We start from the raw sequence: 19,552 nt of genomic DNA, 5'->3' as shown, positions 1-19,552 counted from the left end.
GACGCGCAGGCCCAGCGGCCACGGCTCACGGGCCCAGCCGCTCCGCGGCACGTGGGATCTTCCCGGACCGGGACACGAACCCGCGTCCCCTGCATCGGCAGGCGGACTCTCAACCACTGCGCCACCAGGGAAGCCCTGGAATCTCTCTCTTACATAATGTGGTCCTGGTCTGGGATGTCTCCTGCTACAGCGGCATCCGGAGTCAGTCCCAGGAGATGGCAGTTACTGCTGCTTCAGTTGACAGCAGAGTCAAGGGAGGAACGCAGGTGGCTGGTTCCTATAAAGTAGAACGATTGAGGAAGGGAAGCATTCATCACCTTTTTCTTATAAAACGAGAAGAAGACCAGATCTGGAAATGATTTGTTATTCATCTTTCCATCTCTAATAATGATAGTCAGCATTTATCGAGCAATTGACACTATGTGCCAATTGTGGTTCTAAGCACTTCTCATATCTTTACTCATCTGTTACGCACTTTAACCCTCTGAGGAAGACGGTGAGGCACAGATGGGTCCTGTGACTCCGAAGAGGTGGAACCAGGATCTGACTCTGGCCATCCGGTTCCAGAGTTTGTTCTCTTAACACTGCCCTGAGCTTCCTGGTGCTAGCACAGCACCTGTCCCCTAGTAGTTGCTCATTAAATTTTTTACTGACTGGCTAAAGGAAGGAGAATGTTAAATGATCATCTGTACACTTTCTTGAAGTGAGAGTTGAGTTACATTGTTTTCAGAGTTACAGTATACCCACCCTGACTTACATCTGCAGGAATAACAAAAGGTCAAGTGAGGGTCCCATCTAAAAGTTTATTTTTAGGGAATTAAGCATATGACAAAGATGGCCTTTCAAAGAACTAAGTAAAAATAGTTTATACCATAAAGGATGCCCAAAGAACTGGCCAGCCATTACAAAAAAAAAAAAAAAGTTGTTTTCTTTGTATTTCCTTACTCCTTACGTCAAAAAGGAATTCCAAGTGGATGAAACATTTATATGAAACCGTTTATATGGTTTCATATAAATATGAAACCATAGATATGTTGAGAGGAGATATGGGTAAATGTATATGTAAACTTAGAGTAGGAAATGTCTTTCTAAACATAAGCAAAATCTAGAAGCAATTAAAGAAAAGAGTGATAAGATTAGGTTATTTTAAAAACATCAACAACCAAAAATTATGGGCAAAAAGTTTTACAGAGAAAGGAGGAGTGGGCCCAGTTGTTGGTAATTTAAGAAATGTTCCAGGCGATTCTGATGCTCTCTGAGGGTTAAGAGCAGCTAGAATAGAAGGATACAGCCAGCGGAGTGGGAAGAGGAGGATTTTTAATTTTACACTTCGTGTGATTTTTCTCCCCAATTGTATTTGTCGTCTTATATTTTAAAAAGTTAATGCGTTAAAAAAAAAAACTGATCAAAATCAAACAGGATGAGGCAGTGGAGACATTTTTAGCAGACCTATAAGATTTTCTAGAACTTTAGTATTTCTGAGCATTCGTCTCTGTTAGTATGTACAATGTTTGCTGATATCAACTGTCACTTGAATTTAAAACTTTTTTCCCTCTTTTGTCCCGAGAGACCAGAAGCTGGTGAAGAAGCCATCAGCCAGTGGAGGCTGGACTCAGCCCTCAATTCATGGGAATTCTGGGGGTGCTTTGTTTTAGGTGATTCAACTAGATTGCTCATTCAGAGAGAGAGGATGTCTCCCAGGGACATACTTAGCTACAGATACCATGGGGGAGAGCCAGCTTTGTCAGCTCTTCTGTGTTCTCACCTGCAGGAACTTCACCTCAAAGCTTGAGTCCCTGGTAGTCTCCCTTCCCCCTCCTCCCTCACCTCCTTTTCCTCTTCCTCGTTGCTGGCCACACCTGGCATAAAAGCATATCTGTTCTGAGGGAGACTGTCTATTGTGTGTGCTGCCCTCCCTCTGATAAGGTCCTTTGATCTGGCTCAGCGAAAGCCATTTGGAAAAGTCAGTTTCCCTTGTCCTTGCTGACCAGGGCCAGGATCCGGCCAGACCTGGCTTGGGATTGAAGCCCGTGAGTGAAACATAGCTCCTTTCTTCTCAGCTGTATTTGTGTTTCTTTTAAGAAGCTCCATGCTCCCTGCAGCCCTTGAAGTCTCCTCCTAACTCGGCTGTGCTGCACAGATACGGCTTCGAAGGGAGAGAACAGTGTCCAAAGGAAGCAGAGCATGAATGCCTGTTTCTGCTGCAGGCGGGGCACCTCCGGTCCTGGCTTCACACATCTCTAGAAGGCTTTCCGGCTTTGCTCAGGAAACACGTTAATTGGGTATCTTTGGCAATTCTGTCACAGGGTAAAAAGCCCTCCCTGGTTAGGAATCAGATCAAAAAGGCTTTGGGGAATAATGAGAAATGGAGTGTTTCTAGTGTGATGTAGAAGCACTAATATTTGCTATTGCTGCTTAAAGAGATGATGATTTCTCAGACTGTACTGGGAGGGAAGAACTATAATTATGGACGAGAAAACTGAAGCGTACGAGAAATTGTTACCTGCCCGAGGTGTTGAGCCTGTGTGTGATGGGTTTCTAGGACGGTGCTTGCTCCCACAAGCCTGTCCCAGGGGTCTGGCCGCCCTGCCCAGGGCACACACCACTGGCTCTGGGTGGGCTCCTTACACGGTCTTCTCCACCAACAGCTTTGCATTTCAAGGAGAAGACGCCAGCCCGTGTTTCGGGGCAGGACAGCTTCGTGTTGGTTGTGATGACGGATGTGGTGTGCCTGGAGCGTGGTAATACTGGTACTGAGGCCTGTGTATTTGTTTTTATTTGGCAGATTCTCAGCCTGGTCTTTGAGATGATGGGATTGGGAAACGGGCGTCGGAGCATGAAGTCGCCGCCCCTCGTGCTGGCTGCCCTGGTGGCCTGTATCATTGTCCTGGGCTTCAACTACTGGATTGCAAGCTCCCGGAGCGTGGATCTCCAGGTGTTCTGTTTGTGTGGATGTCATAGAGTATTTAAAGCTGCTGGGCGGTGGGGTCCGAGGGGCTTGCTCTTTATCACCACCTAAGGTGTTGCATGCTGTAATGCTCGCTGGGGGCTCTGCATGTCCCCCCACCCAGCCCTGGGCCCGACTTCATGCCAGCTCTGCTCTTGGGTGGGAGAGGACCCCCTTGTGACTTCTTAGGATTGCTGCCAGGACATGCCTCTCTGCTCTTCCTGTGAGTTAACAATCTTCAGTCAAGCCTTTTGGGCTGGTTCTGGGAAGGCAACTTAACGTAAGGAACCTGCCCACAGCCCGTTCTGGTCCTGCAGTCCACACTCAGAATCTAAGAGTGGTGTTGGTAATGCACATGGAGAACGGGCATGAGAAATGTGTTTTTAGAGGTACCAATCTTTATCAGCATCATTTACTGATAATCATGACTTTATCTTTCCCATTCATGGCTGCCCATCGTGGGTCAGGCAGTGCTGAGCAGTGACAGAGACTCACTGACCGCAGTTTAGTCAGCCTCCGAGGAGCCCCCCTTCGTGACTAGGCCTCCGTCTTGGTCCCCCATCCTGTTTTGGGCCTGCCCAGGCCAGGCTTAGCAAAGAATCCAGCTAACTCATCCCTCCACCCCGATACCCCAGCAGGGTCCTCATCCCTTATCTTTGATGTCTAGCCCCGGGCCTGCCTTTAGCAAGACTCCTGTTAGGCCAGTTTAGCAAGAATCTCCCCACCCTCTTAGTGCTTTTCCACCCACTGACCCCCTCACTCGGCTCCTTCGTTGGCTATAAATCCTCTGCTGTCTTTGCCGTGCTCAGAGTTGAGAACAGTTTCTCTCCTGACTGCAATAGTCATGACCCCTGTTGCAGTAGCCTTGAATAAAGTTTTCCTTATCATTTTAGCAAGCGTCAGAATAATTTTTCTTTAAGGATATATTGCATACATTACCTTCTTTTGTACACAGACTCTCTCAGGTTGGGATTTTATGTTCCCCATTTCACAGGTGGGCAGACTAAGGCTCGGAGAGGTTAAGGACAAGGGGAGCTGCGATGCCAACCCAGTCTTTCTGATGGCAGAGCTTGAGCTCTTAGCCATGGAAATCCATCCCATAGGGGTGTTTTGTCCTCCTCTCATGCTTACCTCCCCACGGTTGTAGTGCTTTTGTCTGAGCTTCCACTGGACCCCTGTTCTCTGGGCAGATGGGGTCTTGGTGTCCAGAGAATTGAATCTGTTTTCAGAGACTGTGTCTTATAAAGAGCGTTTAAATGCTCTGTTAGTGAGGAAAAGGAACTAAATATTTGAGCACCAGCTTACGCCAGGTAAAGCATAAGGCATTTTATGTACAGGCAGACCTTGGCAATATCCTGAATTCAGTTCCAGACTGCCCCAATAAAGCCAGTAGCGCAATGAAACAAGTCACGTGAGTTTTTGTTTTCCCAGCGCATAAAGAGTTACATTTACACTATATGGTAGTCTGTTAAGTGTTCAATAGTGTTATGTCTAAAAAAAGTACATACTTAATTTAAAAATACTGCTGGGACTTCCCTGGCAGTCCAGCGGTTAAGACTTCTCGCTTCCAATGCAGGGGGTGCGGGTTCGATCCCTGGTCGGGGAACTAAGATCCCACACACTTCGAGGCACGGCTAAAGAATAAAAAAATAAAATTACTTTGCTGCTAAAAAATGGTAACCATCATCTGACTTCAGGGAGTCGTAGTAGTAACTTCAATGATCATGACTGCAGATCATCATAACACAAATAATGTCCTTGCAGACGCGCATCGTGGAGCTGGAAGGCAGGGTCCGCAGGGCGGCAGCGGAGCGAGGGGCCGTGGAGATGAAAAAGAACGAGTTCCAGGGGGAGCTGGAAAAGCAGCGGGAACAGCTGGACAAAATTCAGTCCAGCCACAACTTTCAGATGGAGAGCGTCAGCAAGTTATACCAGGATGAAAAGGCAAGACCTGCTTGGTTTTCCTCTCAGTCCTGTTCTAAGTACCATTTATACCCTGTCGAATTCTCCTCAGTGGGAGGATAGGCCGCTGTGTGTGTATGTAATGTAGTTATGTGGAATGAGCCTCTTGATCAAGCTTTGGGCGTCTCCTCATATCGCCATTAGGCCCTGGATGGGTTTGTTGGAAAAACTTCTGCAGTGCTGATAAATGGGAGAAGTGCAAAAGAACTGTCTTAGCGGCACGTTCATCCTCCTGTTACCTTTTTTCCTTACTTTCTACAAGTATGCATTAAGTACCTACTCTGTGCCAGGCCTGTGCCGGACGCTTGTATCTCACAGAGGAATGGCATTTGTGCCCTTGAGTATCTCACAGTGAGAGGAGATGTAGACCTCCTAATATATACTAACAAAGAAAGTAGGGGACCCAAGAGTGCTGGTTTTTAAACTTAAAAAATACCAGATCCTGCACAGATTAAAAAAGGGGCTTCCCATTAGTGAGCATATCTAAGCTTTATGTGTCTTGCTTTTTCTGGTTTTCTTGGGACTGTGTGACTCCACTTTCTTGTTTGTTAAATTGTATAATGGTGTGAGTTACTAATATCTTCCTTTCTAAAGTGCATCAAACTCATGACTATTTATTTCCTCGCAAGATTTGACTATTTCCTATTAAAACCAAGTCCACATTCAAGATAATGCATCTCAGGATATGACCTCCTTCCAATAAATCAAGCATTTCACAGAGAGAGGCACATGGATTAGTAAGAGCCAAATCTGTGTAAAGTGCTACTAGTTACCAGATAATGAATCATTTCTAGATAGGGCCTCAGACTTTTCCTATGTAACTGGTTTAAAAGGTGAGAAATACTTTTTTTTTTATTTGCAGAGTACTTTCTCATAGTCACAAATGTGTATTTCTTCTTTGGGAATTGTTCCAGTTGTAATGCTGTTACAGGAAAGTGCTCCCTATAACTTTATAATAAAGTGCTTTCCTATAGGAAAGTTCTCCCTTTTTCTCAAGTGTGGGTGACACTATTTGTGCTCCTGAAATCCCCTTTAACTGAATAGAATGGGACCTTGCCATTTCTCACAGTGTGTACACATGCTTAACCTCCTGAAGCATGCTTTGGGAGGCTGCAGAGTTTATTCTCAAGGGATAGAGTTGGCAGAAACTCCATCTGGGATTTGCAGGACGTGCCAAGAAGGTCTCTGGCACCCTGGCCCTCTGCCCAGTTAGGAAGGAGGCCTGTGATGAGACCTGGAGAGTGTTGGACTGGGAAAGGGGACCCAGCAGAGATCAGCAGCCTTGCCCCATTGGGCCTGGACTGGACAGGGCAAGGTGGGAAGGACCGTATGTGCGAAGGTCTGGGACCAGCCAGAGAAAGGTTTTCCCATCTGCAGGGAGGGAGGAAAAAGGAGGATGTTTTGTGTACCTGTCTGCCTGCCTCTCCACCCCTGTGTGTATGTGTGTCATTACCTGAAAATTTGACTCTGTTTTCTGTAGGAAGAATTGTCTTTTATTGATACTCTGATTCTCTGGCCTTCTACATTGTGTTTTTAACTTTTTTTTTTTGAAATGGTAGTGATAGAAGATAGAAGGGCTGTTCGTGTCTGCATGTGGTGTTTGATTATTGCTTTTAACTGTCCTTGTTTTCTTTTTTTTTTTTTTGTGGTACGCGGGTCTCTCACTGCTGTGGCCTCTCCTGTTGCGGGGCGCAGGCTCCGGATGCACAGGCTCAGCAGCCACGGCTCACGGGCCCAGCCGCTCCGCGGCATGTGGGATCCTCCCGGACCGGGATCCACAGGCTCAGCGGCCACGGCTCACAGGCCCAGCCGCTCCGCGGCATGTGGGATCTTCCCAGACCGGGGCACGAACCCGTGTCCCCTGCATCGGCAGGCGGACTCTCAACCACTGCGCCACCAGGGAAGCCCCCTGTCCTTGTTTTCTTAACTTCATCAGTCTCCCAAATGCCTCTGAAATTTTACTGGCTCATGAAATCCAAAATTCTGGGAATGACTAATCTCTCCTTTCATACTCCTCCAAGCTTCTGGATGTTTTTGTGCATTGCACAAAGTATGGGTGCCTTTTTGGGGTGGGAAGAAGGAAGAGCAATTGCAGGGTAATTTCTGCTCATGGGACCTTCTGCCTTGGCCTTGGTACGCCAAGGGGCTCCAGTCCTGTAAAACAGGTTGCAGACAGCCGGGCTTCCCGTATCGTATGGGCAGAGTCCTCAGAGACTGCGCTGCACAGAACCATTTGTTCTAGCGAATTCATAGTAACACAGTCAGTGAAGCTTCATCACCACAGGCAAGCCCTAGATATAGAAATGCTGGTTTATTGAGTGTAAGCTTTTGTGGGGATAAGACTTCAGACTTGGAATTCTTTGAAATGTGATTGACCGACTGTTTCCTAAAAACATCTACCTCTATAGGAGGAAATGAGAGGGAACATCTCCCAGCTAGAAACCAGGTGACTGTTACACCTCGGTTCTGAACACTTCAGTTTTACGGCTTCTTTTTAGAGAAGGGGACATAATGCGGGATCTTAGCACTTCCGCCCCACCCCCAAGTTCAAGAACTGTTTGAGCATCCAAGGGGAGGAAGGCTCTGGTAGTCACAGCAAACATCTAACAGTGGATATTGAAAGTCGAGGAGCCCCGGTACAGAAGGTAAAGTACACATTTGAGAGAGAGTCAGATAGCCGCTGGGAAAGGGTGAGAGTCCTTTCATTTGGAGTTTTAAGCTTTTAGGAGATATGATACAAAGTTCTTTTCATTTTGGGGGTGGAGATGGGGGCTTGTTTCTTAGCTCCAGGAGGATTTTTGCTGTAGTTTGGGGTGGCGGTGAATGGCATGGGGCTTCCGGCCAGGCAGCCCTGGGTTCGAATCCTTGTTTTTCTTAACTGCATGATTTCAGGCAAGTCAGTTAAGTTCTCTGGACCTGTTTTCTCAGCCGCCAAGTGGAAATAACAACAGAATCCCTTTTGCAGCATGGCTGCAATGATTCAGTGTAATATTTATGAAGGGTTTATCACAGTGCCTGACATGGAGCAGAAACGCGGCAGCTAGTATTATTACAGCTAGTCGTCGTGGTAGTAATGGTGATAGCATGGGGGTAAAGGTAGTAGTAAACCACAGCATCTGGAGTGATAATATTATTATTATTTTTGGTATGGACTCTTCTTTTTTCTTCTAAATTAAAACCATGAAAACAGATTGTCCTGGCTTTCAGAAGAGATGAAGGAGGTGTTGGGTGTCTGTTAGAGCCAAGCGCGAACAGCGCAGTTGAGCTGTGGAAAGAACATCAACAACAGCTGTCACACCAGCGACCAGAGCGCGTGTTTTTCAAATCTCTGCTGAGCCAGGGTTACGTGCAGCATTACACAGGAATTGTCTCCTGTCTTCCTCTCAGTAGCCTCATGAAGTTGGTGCTCATTGTACAGGGAGGGATCTGAGGTCCAAAGGGAGAGAGTAACTGTCACCTAGGATGTGACCTAGACCCTGGATGGCCGCCAGCGGGGCCTCCATCTCTGCCCCTGGCCTCCTGCTCTGTGCAGACCCTGCTTCTCTGGGCCGCAGGGGGCCTCTCCAGGGCTCTCCATCACCTAAATCATGCAGGGGGCCTGGGTGTGGGCACAGAAGAAACCAGGTTGGCCTGAGTTGATAGTTGTTAAAGCTGGGTGATGGGATCACTTTTCTGTCTCCTTGCTTCCAAAGACTACCGTATTCCCGCTAGCTCTCCTTTGTCCCCAGTTCCAAATTCTGAGGCAAAAATTACCTGATTGTTTCAATCTGGCTGGGAAGTCCCCAGAGAAGTTGGGCTGGTCCGTCACCCCCAGTACATGACTCTGTGTTATCTATTTTTTTTAATCTTAGGAAGTTGGCACTCGTGCTTTGAATTGGAATGAGGCTCTTTTTCAGAATTTTAAAGACCCTACTGGTGGACTAATAGTGATTCTCAGCTGTGGGAGGAGCTGGCTTGCTGGCACGTATGGGTGCAAATCTCACGTGACCTAGGGAGTTCCAAGCTTGGCCAGCATCCCTACCTCAGGCTGGCGTTGCTACTTTGCATGGGCATGAAAGTCCCCAAGTGGGGGGCTCGGTAGAAGCTTGAAAGCCGAACCTATCAGGGACAGTGTGGTAATGAAATTCATGCTTCGTTCGGGTCAACACTGTCTAACAGAATTCCCTGTGACGGTGGAAATGTTCCCTTTTTTTGCTCTGTGGTACGGTAGCCGCTGGCCCCGTGTAGCTGTTGAATACCTAAAATGTGGCTAGTGGGACTAAGGAACTGAATTTTGAATTTTATTTAATTTTAACTAATTTAAAATTAAATAGCCATATATTGGACAGCACAGGTTTGGACAGTAGAGACAGACCAAAAGCAAAACTAAACAAATGGGGCTGTCTCAAACTAAACAAGCCTTTGCACAGCAAAGGAAATTATTATCAACAAGACCAAAGGCTGCCAGATGAATGGGAAAAGATATTTGCAAACTATGTATCTGGTAGGTGTTAGTATCTAAAATATGCAGAGAATTCATACAACTCAACATCAGAAAAACAAAGAACCCAATTAAAAAGTGGGCAGAGGATCTGAATAGACTATTTTTTTAAAGGAGGACATGCAGATGGCCAACAGGCACATGAAAAGGTGCTCAACATCACTAATCATCAGGGAAATGGAAATCAAAACCACAGTGAAATATCACCTCACACCTGTCAAAATGGTTGTTATCAATAAGACAACAAATAACAAGTGTTGGCAAGGATGTGGAGAAAAGGGAACCCTCTTGCACTGTTGGTGGGAATGTAAATTGGTGCAGCCACTATGGAGAACAGTATGGAGGTTCCTCAAAAAAATTAAAAATAGAGCTACCATATGATCCAGCAGTTCCACTCCTGGGTGTTTATCCTAAGAAAACAAAACAAAAACACCGATTTGAAAAGATATATGCACCCCTGTGTTCATTGCAGCATTATTCACAATAGTCAAGATATGGAAGCAACCTAAGTGCCCATCAGTAGATGAATGAATAATGAAGATGTGGTGTATACATACAGTGGAATACTCTTCAGCCATAAAAAAGAATGAAGTCTTGCCATTTGCAAAAACTTGGATGGACCTAGAGAGTATTATGCTAAGTGAAATAAGAGAAAGACAAATACTGTATGATTTCTCTTACATGTGGAATCTTAAAAAACAAAACAAATGAACAAACAACAAAACAGAAACAGACTTATAGATACAGAGAACAAACAGATGGTTGCCAGAGGGGAGGGGGGAGGTGGATGGAGGGAGGAAAGAAATAGGTACGGGAGATGAAGAGGTGCAGACTTCCATTTGCAAAATAAATGAGTCACAGGCATGAAGTATAGACAGTATGGTGAATAGCTGTGTAATATCGTTGTATGATGGCAGATGGTCGCTAGACTTACTGTGGTGATCATTTTGAAGTGTATAGAGATACTGAGTCACTGTGCTGTGTAACAGGAACTTACATAGTGTTGTAGGTCAAATATACCTCAAAAACAAAGTAATAGAAAAAGAGATCAGGTTTGTGATTACCAGAGGTGGGGCCGGAGGTGGGGGGAGGCAGAATTGGATGAAGGTGGTCAAAAGGTACAAACTTCCAGTTATAAGGTAAATAAGTACTAGGGTGTAATGTACACCATGATAAATATAATTCACACTGCTGTATGTTATATATGAAAGTTGTTAAGAGGGTAAATCCTAAAGAGTTCTCATCACAAGGAAGAAAAATTTTTTTGTTTCTTTAATTTTATATCTATAAGAGATGATGTTCACTAAACTTACTTGATAATCATTTCATGATGTATGTAAGTCAGATTATTATGCTCTACACCTTAAACTTACACAGTGCTGTATGCCACATATATCTCAATAAAACTGAAAGGAAAAAATTAAATAGCCAAATAGTAGACAGCACAGGTTTGGATCATAGAGACAAAACTCATGTAAAACCCCTGATTTTTGGCCTCTGAGTTAAGAGTCATGTTCCGTGGAGGAGCAGTTGGGCCAAGGCTGGGTCTCCTTTGCTTCTTTGGTGCCTTTTCCTTTTCTCTGTAGGGCTCAGAATTGGGCGATGGAAGATGAGGTCACCTGATCGGGTGGCTGTGCTCCCCATCAAAGCCTCTGTTGCTTGCCAGAGTTCAGTGGTGCAGAATCATCAGTTCAGCTTATGAAATTGGCTGGTGTTTATGCCTCACCTTGGGGTTTTGAACTTACTGGTTACAGAAGTTGATTCAGAGCAGTCGCTCTTCGCTTGGCTGCCCAGCACAGTCACCTGGGAGCTTACCCAAGAGCTACAGAGTTTTAAAATACACTAGGTCAGGAATTCCCTGGCAGTCCAGTGTTTAGGACTCCGTGCTTCCACTGCAGGGGGCATGGTTTCAATCCCTGGTTGGGGAACTAGGATCCCGCAAGCTGTGTGGTTTGGCCAAAATAAATAAATAAATAAATGAAATAAAATAATCAATATATATACTGATAAATAAAATACACTAGGTCAGAATCTCTGAATATTGGGCCTCAGAAGTGTAGAATTTTCAAAAAATTGTATATGCACTCGCACTGTGCGCACACACACAAGATCATCGTGATGCAGGTAGCTAATCCAGAGACTGCTGATGGAGATGAGATGTTTCATGGTATTATACTTAAAAAAATAAAATTGTGTTCTCAGGTTTTTATTTTCATTTTTTTTGACCCTTCCTCAATGAAATGATTTTAAAAGTAGAGGGCACTATAAATTGAGATATAATTTTTTTTTTAAATTGGCAGTACTGTTACAAAGTAATTGCTTTTTTTCCCTAAGATATATTTTTCATCTTTACCCACGTTTACTGGAATCGTTGGAAGTTTTTAGGTGTGCCAAGCTGCAGATGTACTGCTCACTACTGTTCCCCTGCGAGCGCCATCCACCCAGATGTGGGACATAGGTGTGTCTCAGGGTCGTCAGTACTGAGACCAACTTGCTCAGACTCCCGTTTAGATGTCACCGAGAATGGGTAGCAAGTGGGAAACATCACGTGAGCTTCTCAACAGCTGCGCTACAGTGATGTCATGAGACCTAGAACAGTTTCATTATGAAATAGCTGGATGTGCAGAAAGGTCAGAAGAATAGTAAGTTAATACCTCTGTGCTCCTAACTCAGGAATTATTTAAAACAATAACATAGAAAGTTGTGGTCCCCTGTGTCTTCCCTGTCAGTTCCGTCCCTCTTTCCCTCCTGCTCAAAGCCACTACTGTGAATTTTAATGATTGTAGTTTTTATTTCTGAACTTTTACTACATGCGTCTAAAGCAATGCATTTTTTTGGGGGGCGGGGAGTTCTTACTGTATATGTTTGGTTGCTCTAACACTCTGTAACTTGCTTTTTACAGTGAACGTTGTTTTTGAGGTCTCTGTTGGTATATAGATCTAGTTGATTTCATTCTCACTGCCGTGCCCTATTTCTTTGCATAGATATACCACAGTTTACCCACCCCTGCTGTGGGCCCGTAAGTTGTTTCTAGGGTCTGGCTGTTGCAGAGAATGAGCTGCTTCTACCGAGCTCGCTCAGCAGCTGTGAGTTTCTCCAAGCTTGCAGTACTTTTCTGACTATAATTTGGGACCCATTAATGAGCCGTGAATAATAATTTATTAGGTTATGACCCACATTAAAAACATTTAAAATATTAGAGTACTGTTATATCATTTTGTATTGTTTGGTAAAACCATTGTGTCAGCTTATATATAAAAATATATGTGAATGTTTACACTGTATTATAATTTGTCATTGTGAGTCATGATCAAATGAGTTTTAGGGATAAACTTAAAAGTTGAATTGCTGGAACACAAGTTGTACACATATATTATTACATTTTTATTAGCTCTTTCCAACCTCGCTCACCAAATGTGGTCCTGCTGTTCGTTGTCTTTTTCTTTCGGCACCTTCCTGGCCTGTTCCTTTTTCACCAGCCACAGCCCATTGGATGCAGGGAGAAGCCTGGCACAGTGAAGTGCACCCATTGCCAGGGCAGCGGTTGATCAGTCAGGTTCTCTGTCTTGATAATTTGAACCAAATCTCACAGACTGATCGCTTGATGGTAAACACTTCAAATGAGACTTCAGATGATTCTTGGAGATGGAACTGTCATTTTCATTTTCTTTCTTTTCTGCATTCCTGTCTGTTGCATAAATAGGTGTGGTTGAGAGCGTTTGCATAAATGCTATTATGCAAGTTAACTGGGTGGAAGCTCATTTCCTGAGTTATATATAAGTAGGGATATTCAGCTTTGTTTTAAAACAAAAAATGATTGTATATGAGTCAGGCTTAAGTAAATGTCAAAAAGTTGTCTTTTTCTTAATTATCAAAACGTTGTTGTAGACAATTTTGAAAATATAAAAAGAAAATCAAAATCACCTGTAATTCCATCACTCAGAGATTAACCACTGGGAACCTTCCACCCCCCTTTTTAAAAATACACATTACACTCAAGCTTTTATAAATTATGGTTGCGTTCAAGCTTTTATAAATGTAGTGTGCCATGAAGATTGTAGATAAAGTGGGTTCTTTAAATGATAAACGTGTTTGAACACACCTAGTTTTTGCACGTCATTTAAAAAGACCCAGAAACTCTTGGCTTATTCTGCATTGTTATCTTAGGGGTATTGAGGTGACCCTCCCTTAGGTAGGAAGGCAAGGGTATAATTCCAGATAAGAGGATTCTTCATAAATGTTTGCTGAAGGGAACTTTTGTAGACTGCCTTGGCATCTAATTGGCATAGGGGACCATGTTTTGAATGTGAAGATCTGCGTTTGAGTCAGGTGAACATGATTATACATACATGTGTTGTCCTGTTATTTATTATTAGATAACAAATTGCCCCCAAACACAGTGGTTTAAAACCATGACAGACGTTTATTTTGCTCACAATCTGCACTTTGGGAGGGCCCAGAGGGAACAACTTGTCTCTACTCCACAATCCACCGTCTGGGGTGCCTTTTTTTTTTTTTTTTTTAATATTTATTTATTTATTTTGTTGCACCGGGTCTTAGTTGCAGAAGGCGGGCTCCTTAGTTGTGGCATGCAATCTCTTAGTTGTGACATGCATGTGGGATCTAGTCCCCTGACCAGGGATTGAACACGGGCCCCCTGCATTGGGAGCCCGGAGTCTTACCCACTGCGCCACCAGGGAAGTCCCTGGGGTGCTTTGAAGGCTTGGGGTGGAGTTGCCTGAGGGTTCCCTCACTCGTGTGTCTGGCAGTCAGGGACCCTACACGTGGCTTTTCCATGTGGCTGGGGCTTCCTCGAAGCATGGAGGCTGGGTTCCCAGGGTGATGATACCAACAAAGGAAGAGGGAGTAAGCAATTCAGGAGTTTCCCAGGGCTGCCAGGACACATACCACAGACTGGATGGCTTAAAACGACAGTTTGGGCTTTCCCTGGTGGCGCAGTGGTTGAGAGTCCGCCTGCCGATGCAGGGGACACGAGTTCGTGCCCCGGTCCGGGAAGATCCCACATGCCGCGGAGCGGCTGAGCCCGTGAGCCATGGCCGCTGAGCCTGCGCGTCCGGAGCCTGTGCTCCGCAACGGGAGAGGCCACAGCAGTGAGAGGCCCGCGTACCACACACACACACAAAAAAAACCCCGAAAGTTTGTTTTTTCATGGTTCTGGAGGCTGCAAGTCCAAAATCAGGGTGTCAGCAGGGCCATGCTGCCTCAAAGCCTCTAGGGGAGGACCCTTCCTTGGCTTTTGTAGTAGATTCTGGTGTTTGCTGGCGGTTTCTGACATTCCTTGACCCTCAGGTGCATCACTCCAGTCTCTGCCTCTATCTTCCCTCTGTGTCTCTGTACCTTCACCTCTTCTCTTTAGTCATGCTGATTTGGGGCCCACCCACCTGACTTCACTACAACTTATATCTGCACAGACCCTGTTTCTAAATGAGGTTGTTAACAGGTTCATTCACAGGTTCTGGGTGGACATGAATTTGGGGCTACAGTATTCAATCCTGTACACCTTTCACTGGCTGGGCCTCAGAAGTCTGCAGGGTCACTTCCTGTGCATTAGTTAGAAGCAGGTCACTAAGGCCAGACCAGATGAAAGGGCGGGAATTAGACTCCATTTTGGGGAGCAGTGTCAAGAACTTGAGGGGATAATTTTAAACCACCACATTTGTGTGGGTACAAATAATCCTCACATAAGCACCCAGTGAAATACTATTTTCTTTGTATAGGTGTATACCTATAAAACAGGTTATTAAGGGTCCTCGGTGGAAACAGAGCCCCAGGTTGTAGTTAGTTTTGGCAAAAGCTAATGGAGGGTCTCTTGTACAGGTTTACATCGACTCCTGAGGATGGCACAGAGTGGTTGAATTCATTCTTTTACTCTTGGCAGAATGCCAGTTAATGGTTGTGGGTCTGAAGACTTACCAAGATCTTGGGTAGCCTCCTGACTAGTTGCTGCCCTGTAGCCACGTGGTGGCCCTAAAGGCATTTGAGGGACTGATTACCTAATATCTGAGATGGTTGGGGGAGCAGTCTGGGAGACCCTGAATTACTGAGTAGCACTTTGTCCAGGGAAGGCTGAACGTCCTGCTGTTGTGTTCATTTTCACTTGCCAGAAGTGAGAGTCAGAAATAGCTTCATTTGCCATAGTTTTGTTTGGAACATTCTTTCTAGGCTGGTTTCTTGCAGCCATTTGTCTGCTTTGGCATATTGAGACTTTTCACTTATTTGTTAAAATATGTAAATTAACACTGAGTGTAGTGCAAAGAAAATCGTTTGAGTAACATTTCGTTTGTGGTGGAAATATGGTTCCTGTGTGGTTCCTGACCTAAAAGAAGAAAGGTGGTGAAGCGGAATGGTGGAGGAGGGGACGCTGGCGACGTGTTAACTGTTTCGTGTCCAGGAAGAGGAAATCTTAAATAGAAGAGGCAGCTGGGAAGGTGGAGGAAGGACGGGCCCCCATTCCACTTGCCTCGGCCCCCTGCTGTCACTCACCTGTGTGACCTGTGCCCCCATCGAGGTGGCCCGTCAGCTGCCGGTTTGTCCTCTCTTGCACGGTGACACGGGGCACGAAGGGGCTCTGGAAGGCATTGTTTGAGGTGTGTGGCGGGAAAATATCCTACGTTTCTGGGGCTTTCCTGTGGTGAGTGACGGGTAGTAGGGGGTGGGTGGGTGTGTTGGGGCCAGGAGAACCCCGGGTGTGTGCCTCCTGGTCCCTGTGCGGTGTTTGGACCTGGGCTGGGGCTGCTTCCCTCGGTCGCGGCAGCGTTGGTTTCTGTGAGTGACTTCCTCTGTAAGATTCTGCCTCTTGAACAGGAAACGACGAGCATTAAGAAGTCTGGCCATTTGTCCCGCTTGAGAGTTCCCCAAATGCTTTCACACATGTGAACACATGTCATTTCTCAACGTGCCAGCCTGGGAGACAGGCACTGTCACCTCTGAGATGGAGGCGAGGACTGACCCCCTGAGAGGTAACCCCGCTCGGGGGCCTGCAGACTGGCCAGCGGGGGCAGGGCTGGGCCCGGACTGCTGGTTCTTTCCACCCCTGTGGCCTCACCACACTGAATTTTCAAACAGCAGGACACAGTTCTGAGTGTTCCAGTTTCTTCTTTCTGGGCCAGCCTTTCTTCCGTAGCTGGGAACTGTGATGATTTTCTTCCAGACAGTGGGTTTTCTTAGGGAATCAGAGTGGATTTGTGCAGATAAAAGTAGTTTTTTTGATTTTTATCACCTTTTACCCCTGTGGTTGACTGAAGAATCAAGGGTTCTAAAATAGCTTTTCTGATTTTATTCCCATTAATTCTCCATGTCCGTTTCTATCCATCTGTTCAGTATTCTGCCAGGTGCTAGCCTTGAACCCTGTGGTGGACCAGGCCGGGCCCTTTGTCTGTGCACTTCCCGTCGAATGCAGCAGAAAGACGAGTTAATAGGTCTATCGGGGTCGATTTTTAAGCAGAAAGGATTTAGTACAGGGAAGCAGGTGACTATAGAAAGGTGGGAGGTTCTGGAGGAGCAGCCCCGGGCCAGGGACGGCTCCTTGGGCACCAGGCAGGACTGGCCCCAAAGGCGCACTCCCTGTGCCCGACCTAGAGCTGGACGGGAGGCCGCTGCTGCACCTCTAGCTCAGAGCCAGGGTCCCCATGCCTGGCTGCATTCTGCACCTCCAGCACCCTCACCCTGTTCAGCATTCCAGTTGCAAGTGAATACCTCTGATCTGAATCTAAATCCTGCTGGGAACGAATCTGAAAAACGTGCATTAGCCTTTGCCATTCAGGAGGGCACAGTAAGTAAGAGCTGCATGCTTCAGACGCCTAGTGCATCTTCCACCAGGCAGGTGGAGCGGGGTGTCTGCACGCTGTGTGAGTCACTGTGTGAGGAGAGCCGTCTCAGGTGTCACCTGGAAGCCACAGGTGAATGTGTCCCTCCCGGGGTGCGGGGACAGCACCTGGTGGCTGGGCGTAGAGAGAGAGGGGTTGGGCTCAGAGTAGAGAGGGGCGCAGGGGTCCTAAGAAGAGGATCTTTTTTAAGTCACTAGGGGGTTTGGACTTGAGTTTGAGGACAGGGGAACCATCACAGGGTTCAAGCTGTAGATCAAGGCTGTCAGACCAGATCTGGGGGTTTAAAAGTCAGGCCCAGGCCCCTGGGGAGCGTGCTTAGGGTAGGGAGCTGGGCAGAGAGGAGGCAGACCACTCAGGCAGCTCTTGAAATATCTGAATCAAACATGTTGCTGGGCTGAATTGAGCTAGGAGTGGAATGAATTATGTAAAGTGAGCATATTTGAGAGATGGCCAGGAGGAAGAGTGGACAGGCCTGGGTGGCAGGTGGGATGGGGAGAGGTGAGGGACAGGTCTGTATAGAGGCAGGAAGGGGAAGCAGGTGAAAGCAATCCACCAAAAATGTTTCCTGGGCTTCCCTGGTGGCGCAGTGGTTGAGAGTCTGCCTGCCGATGCAGGGGACACGGGTCCGTGCCCCGGTCCGGGAAGATCCCACATGCCGCGGAGCGGCTGGGCCCGTGAGCCATGGCCGCTGAGCCTGCGTGTCCGGAGCCTGTGCTCCGCGATGGGAGAGGCCACAACAGCGAGAGGCCCGCGTACCGCAAAAAAAAAAAAATCTGTTTCCTGAGAAAAAGTGTTTCAGAAGACTCTCAGTCTTTTCAGGTTGTAAATACTCTAGTTTGCTGCTTGAATGTAGCCTTCAAAGACAGCTTTGTGATTAAACTCAAGTAATTTACCCCCCAACATTAAAAAGAAAAAAAGAGTATTTGTTAGGAGAAACAGCAAAACACATTTTCTGCGCTGTCCCTGCTTTGCAAGGAAGGCACCTGGGGTCTGTTGTGGTTGGTGCTGGACGTCAGGAGAAACTAAGGGAGAAGCTTACTTGGTTCAAGACCCAATTAGATGTCACAGTACGTCCTGGGTTAGCTCCGCGGGGAAGGCGGTATCTTGCCTTCCCGTCTGTGAATTGCCCCTGACCGTCTCGGTTGAGCAGGCAGGCATGAGTTTTCTGTGCTCTGCTCTCCTGTGTCCACAGGCAGGGAAACAAGCCCTGCAAAGGTGCTCGCTCTCCGCTCGGCTTCTTCCTACAGGAAAGAGCCTTTCCGTCAGCATCTCCTTGCTCCTCGGGAGCGAGGGGCGCCCCTGGGTGGCTTTTGTCTGGTTCTCCCCTCCTCACAGCTCCCCGACCCTCTGTTTTTCTAACCCAGCATTGCAGGACAGGCGTTTGATGTGAAATACAAAAAGGGAATTGGACCTAGCTGTCTTTTCATGTATTTCCCTTTGGTGCTGATGAGTGAGATCTGCTGTTTCTTGTTTAAAACAGTGTGGGATGTGTTAGGAGCGCTGGCTGCAGCCCTGGATCCATATCCTTAGTTCAGTTTTCTCTTTAGTCCCCAAGTGTCTGTGTACACCCTGTTTGCGGAAAGTCAGAACTTCCCAAACTGTGGCCTCTCCCACAGGGGAGGGCAAGTTGTTGAGATTCCCATTTGGGAACAGGAAAACTGGCGCCCACGGAAGGGGCTCAGCCCAGCTCCTCCTGTGGCCTGTGCCGTGGATGGGTCGGGAGGAGGCTGAACCCCACGCTGCTGGCGGCAGGGGCGCTTCCAGGCCAGTTGTAGGACAGCCAGGGAGCGTTTGGATTGCTGAGGCTGTATGTGCTGCTATCAGTGCTTTTCTTCCTCCGAAAGCAGGGATGAAGATTTTCCAGCTCCAGCCCCTGTGTGGGCAGCTTTCCAGCAGTGCCTGTCCTGGTGAGGCCTGGGGCGTGGTGCCGAGGAGGGTCACCCCGAGTGGGCTGCTCCAGGGGAAGGGCCCCAAGTCCCCTGGCAGCTGATGACAGAGCATCAGGGTCTGCGCGCTGAGAAGGAGGCCGTTCTGCCTGAGAGCCAGCTGCTAGAGAGGCAGCAAAGAACCATCTGGGGTTCCCACTGGTTGCCCTGTTTGGGTCCTCCTGGCAGTTCTCTGTGACCCAGGTCACGGTGGGCTAGAGGCTGGGCTGCCTGTGACCTGGGAGAGGGTTACCGCAGGTTCTCAATCAGGGCAGTCTTGGTTTGCTCCCTCCCCTCCGCTCCTCTGCCCTCCCCCTCCACTCCTCCACTCCCCCTCCTCTCCCCTCCTCCTCCCCCTCCCCCTCCTCTCCCCTCCTCCTCCCCCTCCTCT

The 19,552-nt window shown here is 47.1% G+C and overlaps 1 protein-coding gene across 5 annotated transcripts in view; it reads left to right on the top strand.

Annotated features, from left to right (window-relative positions):
* Positions 1 to 19,552, top strand: part of GOLM1 (golgi membrane protein 1) — a 117,813-nt gene that overhangs the window by 7,697 nt on the left and 90,564 nt on the right. For all 5 annotated transcript variants that reach the window (XM_024132873.3, XM_028494106.2, XM_055087263.1 and 2 more), the window contains 2 exons: positions 2,786 to 2,935; positions 4,712 to 4,891. In XM_024132873.3, the coding sequence (XP_023988641.1) occupies positions 2,807 to 2,935; positions 4,712 to 4,891 (309 nt within the window). In that variant the 5' untranslated portion in view covers positions 2,786 to 2,806. Of the gene's footprint in view, positions 1 to 2,785; positions 2,936 to 4,711; positions 4,892 to 19,552 lie in introns of those variants that run through there.

This window comes from Physeter macrocephalus, chromosome 9 (assembly GCF_002837175.3).
Source record: "Physeter macrocephalus isolate SW-GA chromosome 9, ASM283717v5, whole genome shotgun sequence".
NCBI classification, from domain to species: Eukaryota; Metazoa; Chordata; class Mammalia; order Artiodactyla; family Physeteridae; genus Physeter; species Physeter macrocephalus.
The sequence above is the reverse complement of the archived record's forward strand: the minus strand, read 5'-3'. Positions and strand labels throughout refer to the sequence as shown.